Source organism: Panthera onca, chromosome E1 (genome assembly GCF_046562875.1).
Source record: "Panthera onca isolate mPanOnc1 chromosome E1, mPanOnc1 haplotype 2, whole genome shotgun sequence".
In the NCBI taxonomy this organism is placed as follows: Eukaryota; Metazoa; Chordata; class Mammalia; order Carnivora; family Felidae; genus Panthera; species Panthera onca.
In genome coordinates, this window is record NC_138352.1 from 26,561,459 (window position 1) to 26,574,889 (window position 13,431).

The 13,431-nt window shown below is 49.2% G+C and overlaps 1 protein-coding gene across 4 annotated transcripts in view; it reads left to right on the top strand.

Moving 5' to 3' along the window:
• Nucleotides 1-11,654: 11,654 nt before the first annotated feature.
• ULK2 (unc-51 like autophagy activating kinase 2) overlaps nt 11,655-13,431 on the top strand; it is a 78,749-nt gene continuing 76,972 nt past the window's right edge. For all 4 annotated transcript variants that reach the window (XM_060647159.3, XM_060647162.3, XM_060647160.3 and 1 more), the window contains exon 1: nt 11,655-12,288. In XM_060647159.3, coding sequence (XP_060503142.2) covers nt 12,199-12,288 — 90 coding nt within the window. In that variant the 5' untranslated portion in view covers nt 11,655-12,198. The remainder of the gene's footprint in view (nt 12,289-13,431) is intronic.

The window sequence follows — 13,431 nt, forward strand, 5'->3', positions numbered from 1 at the left end:
CAACTGGTGGTGGCAGAGAAGGAAGCTCATCGGTTCGAGAGATATTTGGCAATGCAATGAAAAGGTGCTGCTGATGTATTATGAAGAAGAGGGTGAAGTGCTGGGTTTCTTTAGAGTATTACAGGGAAACACCCCCTCCAATAATCTTACTTCCAAGGCCGCTCTCAGAGTCCAGACCCAGTACTTTGTGCGGGCCCTCGGTTCCTCATTAGAGGCGTCTCTGATCGTGAGGACTTATTTGAGTTGTGTAATTGCCGGCCCTGGAAAAAGGAGCTTTCCTTCTTCTCTCCCCACTGCGGAGAACTGCTGATCTGATAGCTTCTCCCAGCTCAACAGGAAGTGAACATTCTGTCCCGACCGCAGGGCCCAGGGCAATCTCTTCTGCCTGCCTGAGGTCAGCCACAGAGCTGACATGCCAGGCCGCTGGGGAAGGAGGCTCGGAGAGACTGTGTGCCCTCAGCACTGCTTTGACGGGGAGCGGGGGCATTGGGAGCAGCTGGCTGTCCCGCTGACCTCCCTAAAGGCTTTGCAAGGGGAGCCTCCTCTAGAGAATTCACACGAATCTGAATGCACGAGCATCCGGAGATGAGGGAGAGAGATTCTCTCAAGAACAGTTCACTGTATTTTTTTTTTTAATATTTCCTTATTTTTGAGACAGAGAAAGACAGAGCATGAGCAGGGGAGGGGCAGAGAGAGAAGGAGACACAGAATCTGAAGCAGGCTCCAGGCTCTGAGCTGTCAGCACAGAGCCCAACGCGGGGCTCGAACTCACAAACCGCGAGATCATGACCTGAGCCGAAGTCGGACGCTTAACCGACTGAGCCACCCAGGAGCCCCTAGAACAGTTCACTTTAATCTAATTCCCAGAGGCTGTGACACAGAAATATACACCAGAGGACCAGTTTATTGATTTATTAGAAAAATTTCAGGGGCGCCTGGGTGGCTCAGTTGGTTAAGCCTCTGATTCTTGATTTTGGCTCAGGTCATGATCTCACATTAGTGGGTTTCAACCCCACATCTGCTTGGGATTCTCTCTCTCTCTCCCTCCCTCTCTCTGCCCCTCCTCTGCTCTCTCTCTCTCTCTCTCTCTTGCTCTCTCTCTCTCAAAATAAATAAATATTAAAAAAAGAAAAAGTTCAGGATACCTGGGTGGCTCAGTCAGGTGAGTGTACGACTTCGGCTCAGGTCATGATCTCAAGGTTCGTGAGTTCGAGCCCCACATCTGCTTTCAGTGCAGATCCCACTTTGGACCCTCTGTCCTCATGGCTTCCCCGCCCCCCGCCGCCACCGCTCCCCTGCTTGGGCTCTTTCTCTCTCAAAAATAAAAAAAATAAAAATAAACATTAAAAACTTAAAAAAAAAAAAAGGAAAAAGTTCAATTGTCAATAAGTAAACTGGAAAGAGCATTTGACAAAACCCTGCATGCTCTTGGGCAAACCAGGAATAGAGAACTTTCCTCCACTTGGACGTTTGTCCAAACCCATAGAATGTACGGCACCAAGAGTGACCCCTAACGTAGAGTATGGGCTTTGAGTAATAACGACGTAGGTTTATCAGTTGTAACAAATAGCCTTCTCTGGTGTGGGTGTGGACAGTTGGAGAGGATGTGCACGTGTAGGAACAGGGCATATGTGGAAAATCTCTGCTCAGTTTCTTAAATCGAAACATAGTTGACATACCACATTGTGTCAATTTAAGGGACACAGCATATCGATGTGACACATTTATATTGCCACATGACTGCCATCGTAGTTAGTTAACACGTCTGTTGTCTCAGAGGTGGTGGGAGCAACTTTCGGCTCAGTTTGGCTGCCATGATGTTGTTCTTTTGTTAAAAACCTTACAAAGGCTTCTCATCTGACCCCGGGGCGGGGCGGGGGGGGGGGGGGGGAAGCCTAAGTCCTTTTTTTTTTTTTTTTTTAATGTTTATTTATTTATTTTGGAGATAGAGAGCAAGCGGGGGAGGGGCAGAGAGAGGATCCCAAGCAGGCTCCATGCTGTCAGCGCTGAGCCTGACTTAGGGCTCGAACTCATGAACCGTGGGATCATGACCTGAGCTGAAGTCAAGAGTCTGACGCTTAACCAGCGGAGTCACCCAGGGGCCCCTCAAAGTCTTTACAATGACCAATGAGACCCTATGGCCTGTTTTCTCTGTGGCGTCATCTCTAATCATCCTCCCCCTGGGTCACTAGCTCCAGCCACTCTGGGCTACACGCACTCTCCTGTCTCAGGCTTCTGCACTTGTGATTCCTTCCACTTGAAATGCTCTCCCTCTAAATATCTGCATGGATCACAGCCTCCCTCCCTCCTTCTCTTCAGGTCTTTGCTCAGATGTCACCTTCTCAGGGGAGCCATTCCTGACCATCTTTTTAAAAATTATATCCTGGGACGCCTGGGTGGCTCAGTCACTTAAGCATCTGACACTTGATCTCAGCCTAGGTCTCGATTTCAGGGTCGTGAGTTCAAGTCCCGCGTTGGTCGTGAAGCCTACTTATAAATAAATAAATAAATAAATAAATAAATAAATAAAGTACTCCTCTGTCCATATTTCCTATCTCCTTTCTTAGATTTTGTTTTCTCCTTAGTACCTATCACTAGCTAACGTCTTATTTTATTTATCCTATTTATGGCTTGTTTCCCCCACCACAGAATAAGCTTAGACACCTTGTCAGTTTCGTTCACTCATAACTACTTGTTGAATGCGTGCGTCCGGGAACTGTCCAGCGGGCTACAATGCTTGGATCACAAGATCACGACATGCCTCACCACCGCAAAGCCACGTGGGAAGTCAGAGCTTCTGGGGGTACTGAGTGCGCTGGAACCAGAGCCAAGGTCATCTGCCGACACGGGCGCGTCAGAGACACTCCCTCATGTCAAGACAACTAAAGTCTCAACCAGTATTCCCTCTCCTTTCATCGCCTCCTTGACTCCACCTTTTTATTCTTCCGAGGTTCCTAGCCCCTTTCTGACTGGCACAGGCTTTCTTCAGGTATGCTCAACTTGAAGGTCTGAGGAGTCGTATTTTTTCTCTAAGACATCTCACATAGACTCTGCTGTGAGCCATCCCGCTGGTTTTGAACTTTGACTCTCAGAGCCAACCCTGTATCCACGTAGCCATCCTACAAAATGTCAATTATTCAAGCCTCCATCACGGTCGTCCCAGGTCGGGCAGCACAGCGGAGGGAAGCAGAAGGGATGACGGAGACATCACAAAACAGAGGTGCCTCCTTTAATAAGAACAAGTTGTTAACATTCCATTTTTAGGCCTTAGGAAAAGATAAATTTCAAAAAACAATTTTTACTGTTTAGTTATTTTTGAGAAAGGAAGAGAGACAGAGCATGAGCAGGGGAGGGGCAGAGAGAGAGGGAGACACAGAATGCAAAGCAGGCTCCAGGCCTGCTCTCAGCACAGGCTGTCAGCACAGAGCCCAACGTGGGGATCGAACTCACGAACCTTGAGATCATGGCCTGAACTGAAGTCGGATGCTTAACCAACTCAGGCACCCCAATAATTTCAATATTCTTAAATAAGTAGCAGATGTCTTTTTTTTTTTTTAATTTTTTTTTTAACGTTTATTTATTTTTGAGACAGAGAGAGACAGAGCATGAACAGGGGAGGAGCAGAGAGAGAGGGAGACACAGAATCTGAAACAGGCTCCAGGCTCCGAGCTGTCGGCACAGAGCCCGACGCGGGGCTTGAACTCACGGTCCGTGAGATCATGACCTGAGCCGAAGTCGGACGCTTAACCGACCAAGCCACCCAGGCGCCCCATTAGTAGCAGATGTCTTTTAAGATTTGCTATGTTGTTCATGGCTCTGGATCCTTTTTCAATCTTTGTAATAATCTCAGAGATTTAAAAAGCACATTTGACATATTTATTATCAAGTCTATAGAAAATTATTGGTACGTTTTATTTCATCAGTTGGCATAATTTTAGGACTTTTTGTTCATCCTCAATCCATGAGGCCAAAACATCATTTGAACAAGTTTCAGAATTTAAAAAATGAAAAGAATTAGGAGCACCTGGGTGGCTCAGTCAGTGTCTGACTTCGGCTCAGGTCATGATCTTGCGGTCCGTGGGTTCGAGCCCTGTGTCGGGCTCTGTGCTGACATCTCGGAGCCTGAAGCTTGCTTTGGATTCTGGGTCTCCCTCTCTCTCTGCCCCTCTCCCACTCATGCTCTGTCTCTCTTTCTCTCTCTCTCAAAAATAAATAAACATTTAAAAATTTTTTAAATAAATAAAGATTTAAAAGTTTACTGTAATTTTCACTTGTGTCATTAAATAATTTCCTTATTACATAATTAAACAACCAAAATTTTCCCTTGGAATTGATACCTTTTTAAAATTTCTAATAGCACACTATATCTCTTTTTCTTTCATAGATTCCCTTCCTTAGGTTTGTATGTTTAATCATTTGTATCATGTGCCTAATTAATCCAGCAGTTCTCAAACTGTGTAGTTTCAAGACCCAACATATTCACTGGATTAAAAATTAAAACTAAGGGACACCTGGCTGGCTCATTCAGTGGAGTGAGCGACTCTCGATCTCGGGGGTTGTGAGTTCAAGCCCCAGGCTGGGTGCAGAGATAACTTAAAAATAAAATCTTTTTTTAAAAACAATAAAATTAAAATTAAAACTAAGACATGCGAAATAGATTCATTCTTAATTTATTTAAAGACAATAATGAGCCCAACATAAAAAACATATTGTTATGAAAAATAAGTGTTTTCTGAAACAAATTTAGTAAGAAAAGGGATGTTTGTGCCTTTAGTGCCAACATTAATACAACATAAAAGCAACTCATATTTTCATGTTTTTAAGAAAACACATACACGGTCGGATCTCACAGAACCCCTGAAAGTGTCAGAAATATTCAGGAGTCCACACTTTGAGGACCATTGAATTGATCTATCAGCTTGTAAGATACAAGCTCTATCAGTCTATCTTGTAAAGTCCTGAGTGTTCTATTGTAATAGATAATAGATAATACGTAATTTCGCTTATTAAACCCAAACACATAAACTTTCCCACGTATTTATTATTTATTTAGCCACTCCCACTCTACAATTTTTATCAAACTCTGTAGAGCAGGATCAATAGCATTTACTGTATTTTATTCTATTTTGAAGACTCTTTTAAATGTTTATTTCAGAGAGAGTTTGGGGGAGGGTCAGAGACGGGTGGGTACAGAGGATCTGAAGCAGGTTCTGTGCTGACAGCAGAGAGCCAGATGCGGGGGTCAAACTCACAAAGTGTGAGATCATGACCTGAGCCGAAGTTGGACACTTATCCGACTGAGGCCCCCAGGCACCCGTATCTTATTTTTTAAGCCATCTCTGCACCCAACGTGGAGCTTGAACTCACAACCCCAAGATCAAGAGTCGCAGGCTCCGCTGACTGAGCCAGCCAGGCGCCCTGACTGATAGAATTTTTTAACTCCTTTGTCATTCTAGGATAATAACAGGCTGGCTAACAAGATCCAAGTCGTCATCCGGCTGTCATTATTTCCCTCCCTGCTCTCAGATACTATTTTTCATTCTCTCTGCTGTTTATTTGACACAGGCTCGTACATACAACATTTATCAAGGGAAGATTTAAAGTGAGTTACTTGGTTTGCAACTTTCTTGCATCACCCAGAGATCACTGAATACAGTGACTAAGCATCCAATGAAAACATCTGAAGGTTTTCTAAAACTCTGAAATGCTAGATTTTCTCCCTCTAGCATTGCACTGGGACCAGGGACACAAAACCCAATCAAGTTTTCATATGCATATTTCTCATTGAAACCATTTTTCTGGAGCACTGGCCATCAAATTAAAGATATGATTTTAAGGTGCTATTCCTGGGGGCGCCCGGGTGGCTCAGTCAGTTAAGCGCCCGACTCTTGATTTCGGCTCGGGTCATGATCTCGTGGCTTATGGGCTCAAGCCCAACATCAGGCTCCATTCTGATGGTGCAGAGCCTGCTTGGGATTCTGTCTGACCCTCTCTCTCTCTGCCCCTCCCCACTTGCTCTCTCTCGCCCTCTCAAAATACATAAATAAACATTAAACAAGTTTTTTTAAAAAAAGATGCGGGGCGCCTGGGTGGCTCAGTCGGCTGAGCGTCCGGCTTCGGCTCAGTTTGTGAGTTCGAGCCCCCCGTCGGGCTCTGTACTGACAGCTCGGAGCCTGGAGCCTGTTTCGGATTCTGTGTCTTTCTCTCTGTTCTTCCCCTGCTCATTCTCTGTCTCTCAAAATAAATAAACATTAAAAAAAAAAAAAACTAATAAAAAAAAGATGCTACTCCTGTTAGTGCTCCATCATTCCTAAGAACCGTTAAACAATCTTCTGAGTCTTCAATTTTGCACTCTGACTACACTATTAAAATACCCATATGTGGGGTCCGCAGCCGGATGACGGCAGGCCTGGGGGGAAATGCGCAATGCGCAAGCGTGCTGGGGTCCCCGGCCGGCCTTGCAGATGGCTGTAGAGGATGACTTCAGGGAACGTAGAGCCAGGAGAAAGCCAAGCGGCTTCGGGGGACACCGGAGCAGTCCTTCAGCAGTGCACACCTCCGCGAATAAAGGGCTCCCTGTCTGGACCTTTACCCACCAAGCAGATGGGGCCCAGGAGTTGGATGAGGAGGAAGGCTTCCTTGGGCAACTGGCGACCAAGGGGTTTGATGTGTTCAGGAGGATGGGAGTCTGGTCCAGGTGAGCTGCAGACATGTTTCATCACCTCCAGAGCGGAGATGGGGCTGCTCTGAGAGGGGCAGCCTCCCACATCACCCAGAGAAAGTGCAGGACCAGAGCCACCACACTTAGGACAGCCAGAGAGCGGGATGAGGTCGAGGTCGAGGCAGACGGCGTGGAGGGGACGGAGGTCACAGCTGGGAATGGTGCAGCCGGGACACATGGGGTCGGCCCCCCAGCCCGCACCCTCTGGTCCAGACTCCCAGACCATCTGGTGCAGGATGGTTGGCCCATTGCTGGGAGAAGGAAATGAGTGGGGCTGCAAATGGTTTGTGCCTTTGTTTGCTAGTTGTTTTGAGACTTGCTTGTCTCATTCCTTCCCTCTCCCCCATTCCCCTGTCCAGCTCCCGCCAGAGGAGGAAGAGCTTTAGGATGCTTGGTCTTGGGGTGACGGGAACTGGCTCACCACACCCCCTCGGGCCTTCATCGACTATCTGAGTGATGAGGCCAGGTTCCCCACACGGCGCCTCTTGGGTAAGAGGAAGGACGAGTGGGTGTGGGTGTGGCTGGAGTATCTTCACGCTGGTTGCCGGCGGGCAGGTGGATTTGCGAAGAAGGAACAGCCAGGGAACCAACACTCAGCCTTAGAGAGATGACACTCCTGCTGAGTCAGGAACGTGAGGTGACCCTGCAAAGGGAAGCGAGATCGCTTGGAGATGTGAACGAAAGTAACTGTAGCATCTTCCTCTTCTCCCCGCCCGCCGGCCCCACCTGAATAGCTCTGGACCCCAGCCCAGAATTTGGAACCTCTTGGAACCTTCCTGCCCCTCAGCCTCCAGCCCTGGAATTTCTTTCTCAGGAAGTCTAACCCCTTTGCTAGGCGCTAAGCTTGGGTTCTGCCTCCTCCAGCCTCCTTCCAAACTCTTTATCCCACCCAAGTCCAGGGATGAGTACATCAGTATGTAATACCTTACTATTCCACCTGTGGCTTGATCTTGGAATCAGCCTTCCGGGAGCTGAGCTTCAGAGCCCAGCCAGGGTGTAGTTTCTGGGCCCACCCTAGCAGCCTGGTACTTTTTTTTTTTAAGTTTATTTAATTGTTTTAGTAATCTCTGCTCGAACTCACGACCCCGAGATCAAGAGTCACATACTCTTCTGACTGAGCCAGCCAGGCGCCCCGCAGCCTGGTACTTCTGGACAAATAAACAGATGGACGAATGGAGCACAGCAGCACTCTGAAAGTTTCCAAAATAAACTCTTTTTCTTAATAAAAAAAAAAAAAAAAAAGCCAAGGCAAAACAAACATACTTCTCTGGGAAACAATAGACACGTCATTGACACTGATAGAAATTTTACAGCCTGACACAGAAATTTTCCAAAACATTGTTGTCGACTTGGAGATGTGCCGTCCAGACCTCTGCGGGAGGAAGGATGTGCTGTTTAGTTGGGGAACTACGGTCTGCCTCCAGCTCTCTGCTCCTTCAGGGTCTCAGCCTGACAGCAGCCTAGATCACCTGAGCTCACAGCTCCCGGGGCAGCCCCATCAGGTGACGGGCGAGCTGGGGCATTTTGGCTCAATGCAGGTCGAGTGTGACGTTTTGTTCCAGAGCTTTCTGCTGGGGTGGCCCTGCCTGCATCCCAGTTCCCTCTTCGCCAGTGTTGTTTACAGCCCCTCCCACCACCTGTGTTAATTTCTAATAATCATCTTGCACCCCAACTCAGCGCCTATTTCTGGAGAACCCACCTGGCACACTGTTTTCTCAGGTCAGTAGGTACGTGGTTCATAAGAGGGAGCAAAGATCTAGATCACAATGATACGTTTCTGTTCTTTTTTGAAGTTCTAGTAAATGCTTCATGGCTGAAGATGTTGCATTCTGTTTTAGACCTCACAGGTCTAAAAGCTGTGTAAGTGTTTGATTAAAATTCTTTTGAAATTAAACATTTTTCATTTTCTTTATCATCACATCAATAACGTATTTCTTTTAGGAGTTTTACTATTTCAGATGCTTTATTTGGAAAACTGACTCATGATGTTCCTTGCATTTTATCTCAGTGACATTTGCAAATATTCTTTATTTTGCCCGTTGGCATTAACAGGATATTATGGCCATTCCTATGAAATATGTGGTTAGCTGTTTTAACTTCCAATGATTCAAATTGTGAGGACTGTCTGGGTATAACAGTTATGGCAACAGCAAAAATAAGCTACTTGATATCTTGGTTGAAATAATGAAACTGTTTTCCATTCTATCTGTCTGTCTGTCTATCTATCTATCATCTATCTACTTTTGAGGGAGAGAGAGAGAGAGAGAGAGAGAGAGAGAGAGAATCCAAAGCAGGCTCCACACTCAGCCTGGAGCTGGACGCAGGGCTCGATCCCACAACCCTGGGATCATGACCTGAGCCGAAATCAAGAGTTGGATGCTGAACCGAATGAGTCACCTAGGCACCCTGTTTTTCATTTTAGAAAGGCAAATTTTATGGGGTACCTGGGTGGCTCCGTCAGTTAAGCATCCGACTTCGGCTCAGGTCATGATCTCTCAGTTTGTGAGTTCCAGCCCTGCATCGGGCTCTGTGCTGACAGCTCAGAGCCTGGAGCCTGCTTCTGATTCTGTGTTCCTCTCTCACTCTGCCCCGCCCGCTCATTCTCTGTCTCTCTCTCTCTCTGTCATGAATAAATAAACATTAAAAAAATTTTTTTTAAGAGAAATGCAAATTTTATACTGATTCTTGCATGACATGGAAAGATGCTCCTTGACGTTGTGATATTATCAGAATATCATAAAATTCCTAGGCTGAAGTCTATTTTTGGTATAATTTCAGAAGATTTGTGTTTATGATTCAGAAGAATTGTGGTTATGCTATTTCTAAAAGCTTTAAGAAATATATTCAAATCTTGCCATCTCTTCATTTTATGGGATTATTTCCATAATTTATTATAAATTCACGCATATGTAGATATCAAAGCTCTGCACATGAACTATACACAAGAATTTCAAAGCAGCAGCAGCAGCAAAGTAGAAACAATAGAACCAATGGGGCACCTGGGTGGCTCGGTCGTTGAGTGTGGGACTCTTGATTTCAGCTCGGGTCATGACCTTGCAGTTCGAGAGATGGAGCCCTGGGTCAAGCATCATGGAGCCTCCTGAGGATTCTCTTTCCCTCTCTCTCTGCCCCTCCCCCACTCATGCTCTCTCTCAAAATAAACAAACATTAAAAATCTTTTTTCAGCTCCTAAGATACATATTCCCGAAGAGCTATTTTTTTTTTTAACTTTATTTAGTTTGAGAGAGACAGAGAGCACGGATGGGGAAGGGGCAGACACAGAGAGAGAGAGAGAGAGGGAGAGAGAGAGAATCCCAAGCAGGCTCTGTGCTGTCAGTGCAGAGCCCGATGCAGGGCTCAAACCCACCAACTGTGAGATCATGACCTGAGCTGAAATCAAGAGTCAGACCCTCAACAGACTGAGCTACCCAGGTGCCTCCTGAAGAGCTATTTTTTTTTTTTTTTTTTAGGGATTTGGCACGTTAAATCCCATATCCAATTTAAAATCCATATTTAAAGATTTGCAACAGAGAAGCTTTCCAACAGGTAAAGAGTCATCTCCAGATGAATTTCTGTGTCTCTGTGCAAACTTACTTCACTTGCTTTTAGTTTTTGAAGGCTCCAGACTTCCACAGTGTCTAACATTCACCTGGGCCAGATTTTGAAGTAGGGATAGAATGATGTAGGTGTGCACAGTAGTGAGAGCAGAGATCCAAGACCCTACATGTTCAAGGTTTGAGGAAGGGAGGGGATTCCTCTCAGAATTCCACCTGGAGGTTCTTAGGGTTTCTGGGCAGCCTTCAGGTCAGTTTTCTGGGATGGGCCCGGGGTGGGAAATGTAATTCTGGTGGTAAGGGATGACCTGAGAGCAAATACCCAAACCAAAGGGTATGGTGTGGGGTCTGAGTTTTCTATGACATTTTCTTTAAAAAAATGTTTTTTAATTTATTTTGAGAGAGACAGAGAGAGAGAGAGAGAGAGAGAGAGAATGAGCGGGGGAGGGGCAGAAAGAGAGCGAGAAACCCAAGCAGGCTCCATGCAGCCAGTGCACAGAGCCCGACAGGGGGCTGGAACCCATGAAACAGTCAGCTCATGACCTGAGTCAGACGCCCAACCGACTGAGCCACCCAGGCGCCTCTCTACGACATGTTCAAGCTTACTGTTTATAAAATGGTCTCGTATGGCATTTCCTTGAGGAAAAGTGGACAAATCAGTTCTTGACACTTGACCTTCAATAATCAGGAGGAAAAGAAAACTCCCTTAAAGCCATTCAAAGGTAAGCCTGAGGTCAAACGGGCAGGATACAGTGGTGGCTGGGGAGCAGGGCTTCTCATTACAGCCCTTGAAACTGTGTTCAATACTGAGTCTACGTGCATAAACATTTCTCCGGGAAGAGGGTCCTGAGCCGTCATCAGCTTCTCACCGAAGTCAAGGGACCCCAAAATGTGCAGAACCCCTGCCTGACACCATCTCTTCAGGGACCCCGAGGAGTAAAGGCAGAAGGGTTGGGGGAGACCTGCAGCTTGGCGGTACGACCTCCTCGGGTTTTAGAGGGGGCGGGGAAGGCCGAGCTCTAGGAGATGCTCCTTTGCCCCGACCGGTTCGCTGGGGTCTACACTGCACCAGGGACGCCCCGTCCCTCCTGCAGTCAGAGTTCAAGACCCGCTTCCCCGACGCCCGCCTCCCAGCGGGCTCCAGGCTGGGGCGTGGCAGGCTGGAATCTGCTCCCAGGCCCAGCGCGAAGGCTGCAAAGGCTGCGGCGGGTTAACTAGCTGCGGTCCCAGCGGCTCGCACCCTCCTTTCCCGCCTGGGCGAGCGACTGGGGACGCGCCCTCGGGGCGGCGCCACTCCCCCGGGCGCGCGCGCACTCATTTTCCTGGCGGAGGGAGCGGGCTTCGGCGGGCGCTGCGTCCTACAAGACGTGCTGACGTCGCGGAGGGCCGGCAGTCGGCTCGGGAGCGGCCGGCGCGCGCGCGTGTGCGTTAGGCGCCGCAGCGAGGCAGGGAGGCGCGCAGGGACGGTGGTTGTGCCGGTCCTAGGGCGGCGGCTGCCACCGCAGCAGCCCCCCGAGCGGAGGGGGCCGACGCGGCCGGACGAGCTGGGGATGGGGAGGACCGGGTCCCGCACCTCTCCCGGGCGCGTGCGCGGCTCCGGGGGCGCACAGTGACGGCTGCGGCGCCGCTGGCCCGGCAAGCGCCGAGGCCGCTTCGCCAAGGGAACCTTCGGCCGGCGGCGGGCCGGGCCATGAGGAGCGGCCGGGGCCGGGCCAGGCCTCGCTGACCCCGGCCCCGCGCGGAGGCCTCCACCCCGTTTCCGCTCCGGCCTCTCGGCATGAGCGTCCGCCCGGGCCGGGGGCCGCGGCTGCCCCGGTCCGGCGGCCCGCGGGCGCGCTCAGGGCCGGCGGGCCCGCGGTGCTGATCCCGGCCCGCCGCGCTGCGCTGCCCGCCCGCCCGCTGTATGCCCCCGGGGGCGCGGCCATGGAGGTAGTGGGCGACTTCGAGTACAGCAAGAGGGACCTCGTGGGACACGGGGCCTTCGCGGTGGTCTTCCGGGGGCGGCACCGCCAGGTGAGCCCCGTCCGCCGGGGCGAGGCCGGGGTGTGTGGGCCGCGGCACCTCTGCCTGGCTGCGGCCAGGCCGGGTGGTCCCGAAACTTGGCGACGCCGTGGGCGCGGCCCCCCACCCCCACCCCCACCCCCCGGTTTGGCTCGTCGCCCCGAGGCCTGCCATTGTGCGCGCTGTCAGTGTCGCTGGGTTTGTTTTGGTCGGGCGGGGATTGTTTTGAGGCCGAAGCCGCTAGGCAGCGCTCCACCTACCGACGGGCCGCTCGGCCTCTGATTTCCCCTGTTTGCAGAGAGCCTGGTAACCAGAATGCTCTTAGGGGCTCACCGCCGGGGCCCGGCGGGACACACGCCTTTCCACCTGAACGTGACCCGAATCTGAGTCCTCTAAAGGAGTGCTCGGTCCCCTCCCCAGCGCGGGGCTCGGGCGTGGAAGCACGCACCTTAGGTTTTTCCGCGCCTTGGGCTGCCAAGGCTTGTCGCCTTTGAGGTCGATAATTGCAGACCCAGCGGAAAACGGGCTGGTTTCCCGTTAGCTCGAGACTTTCTCAAACCCGGGGGTATCGCATTTCCCAGCATTGGTTCGTCTACACCCCATTCGAGCCCCGTACCACCTTCCCTTCTTGGGGTTAGATGGGCGGCTGGAAAAGATGGGCGGACGCTTCTTGTTTCAATCCAAGTAAACATGAAAGCAGGTTCCAAAAAAAAAAAAAAAAATTTTTTTTAAAGCTTTTGCTGTTTCGTAAATAGGGTCACACGAGGTTTTAGAATCTAAAGAATTTGGAAGAGCACCTAGAGAGTGGAAATAATCAAAGGGGCTTGGTAGTTCTGACTGTTGGCAAGAGGCATGTTTAAGTGGGCTGATTTTGTTACTTATCAGATAGAGTAATAAAAACTGCGTTCCTTTCTTAAGAGAAAAAGCTTAAAACTCAAAAAATAATTTCAGCAGGAAGCTGAATCCTGCCAAGCTATCAAATGCCACCTTCCAGTTTATTGTCCGCATTTCTCCATAACTTTAAAGTGGTTGTAAACTGTGTTCTTTGTTTCACTTGTGGTCCTCCTATTATTTTTAGTGGCTGTCTTATAAGGTACTAGTTTGTAATTTATGAAATCATCTTCCTGTTGCTGGAGGTTCAGGGTCCTTCCCATT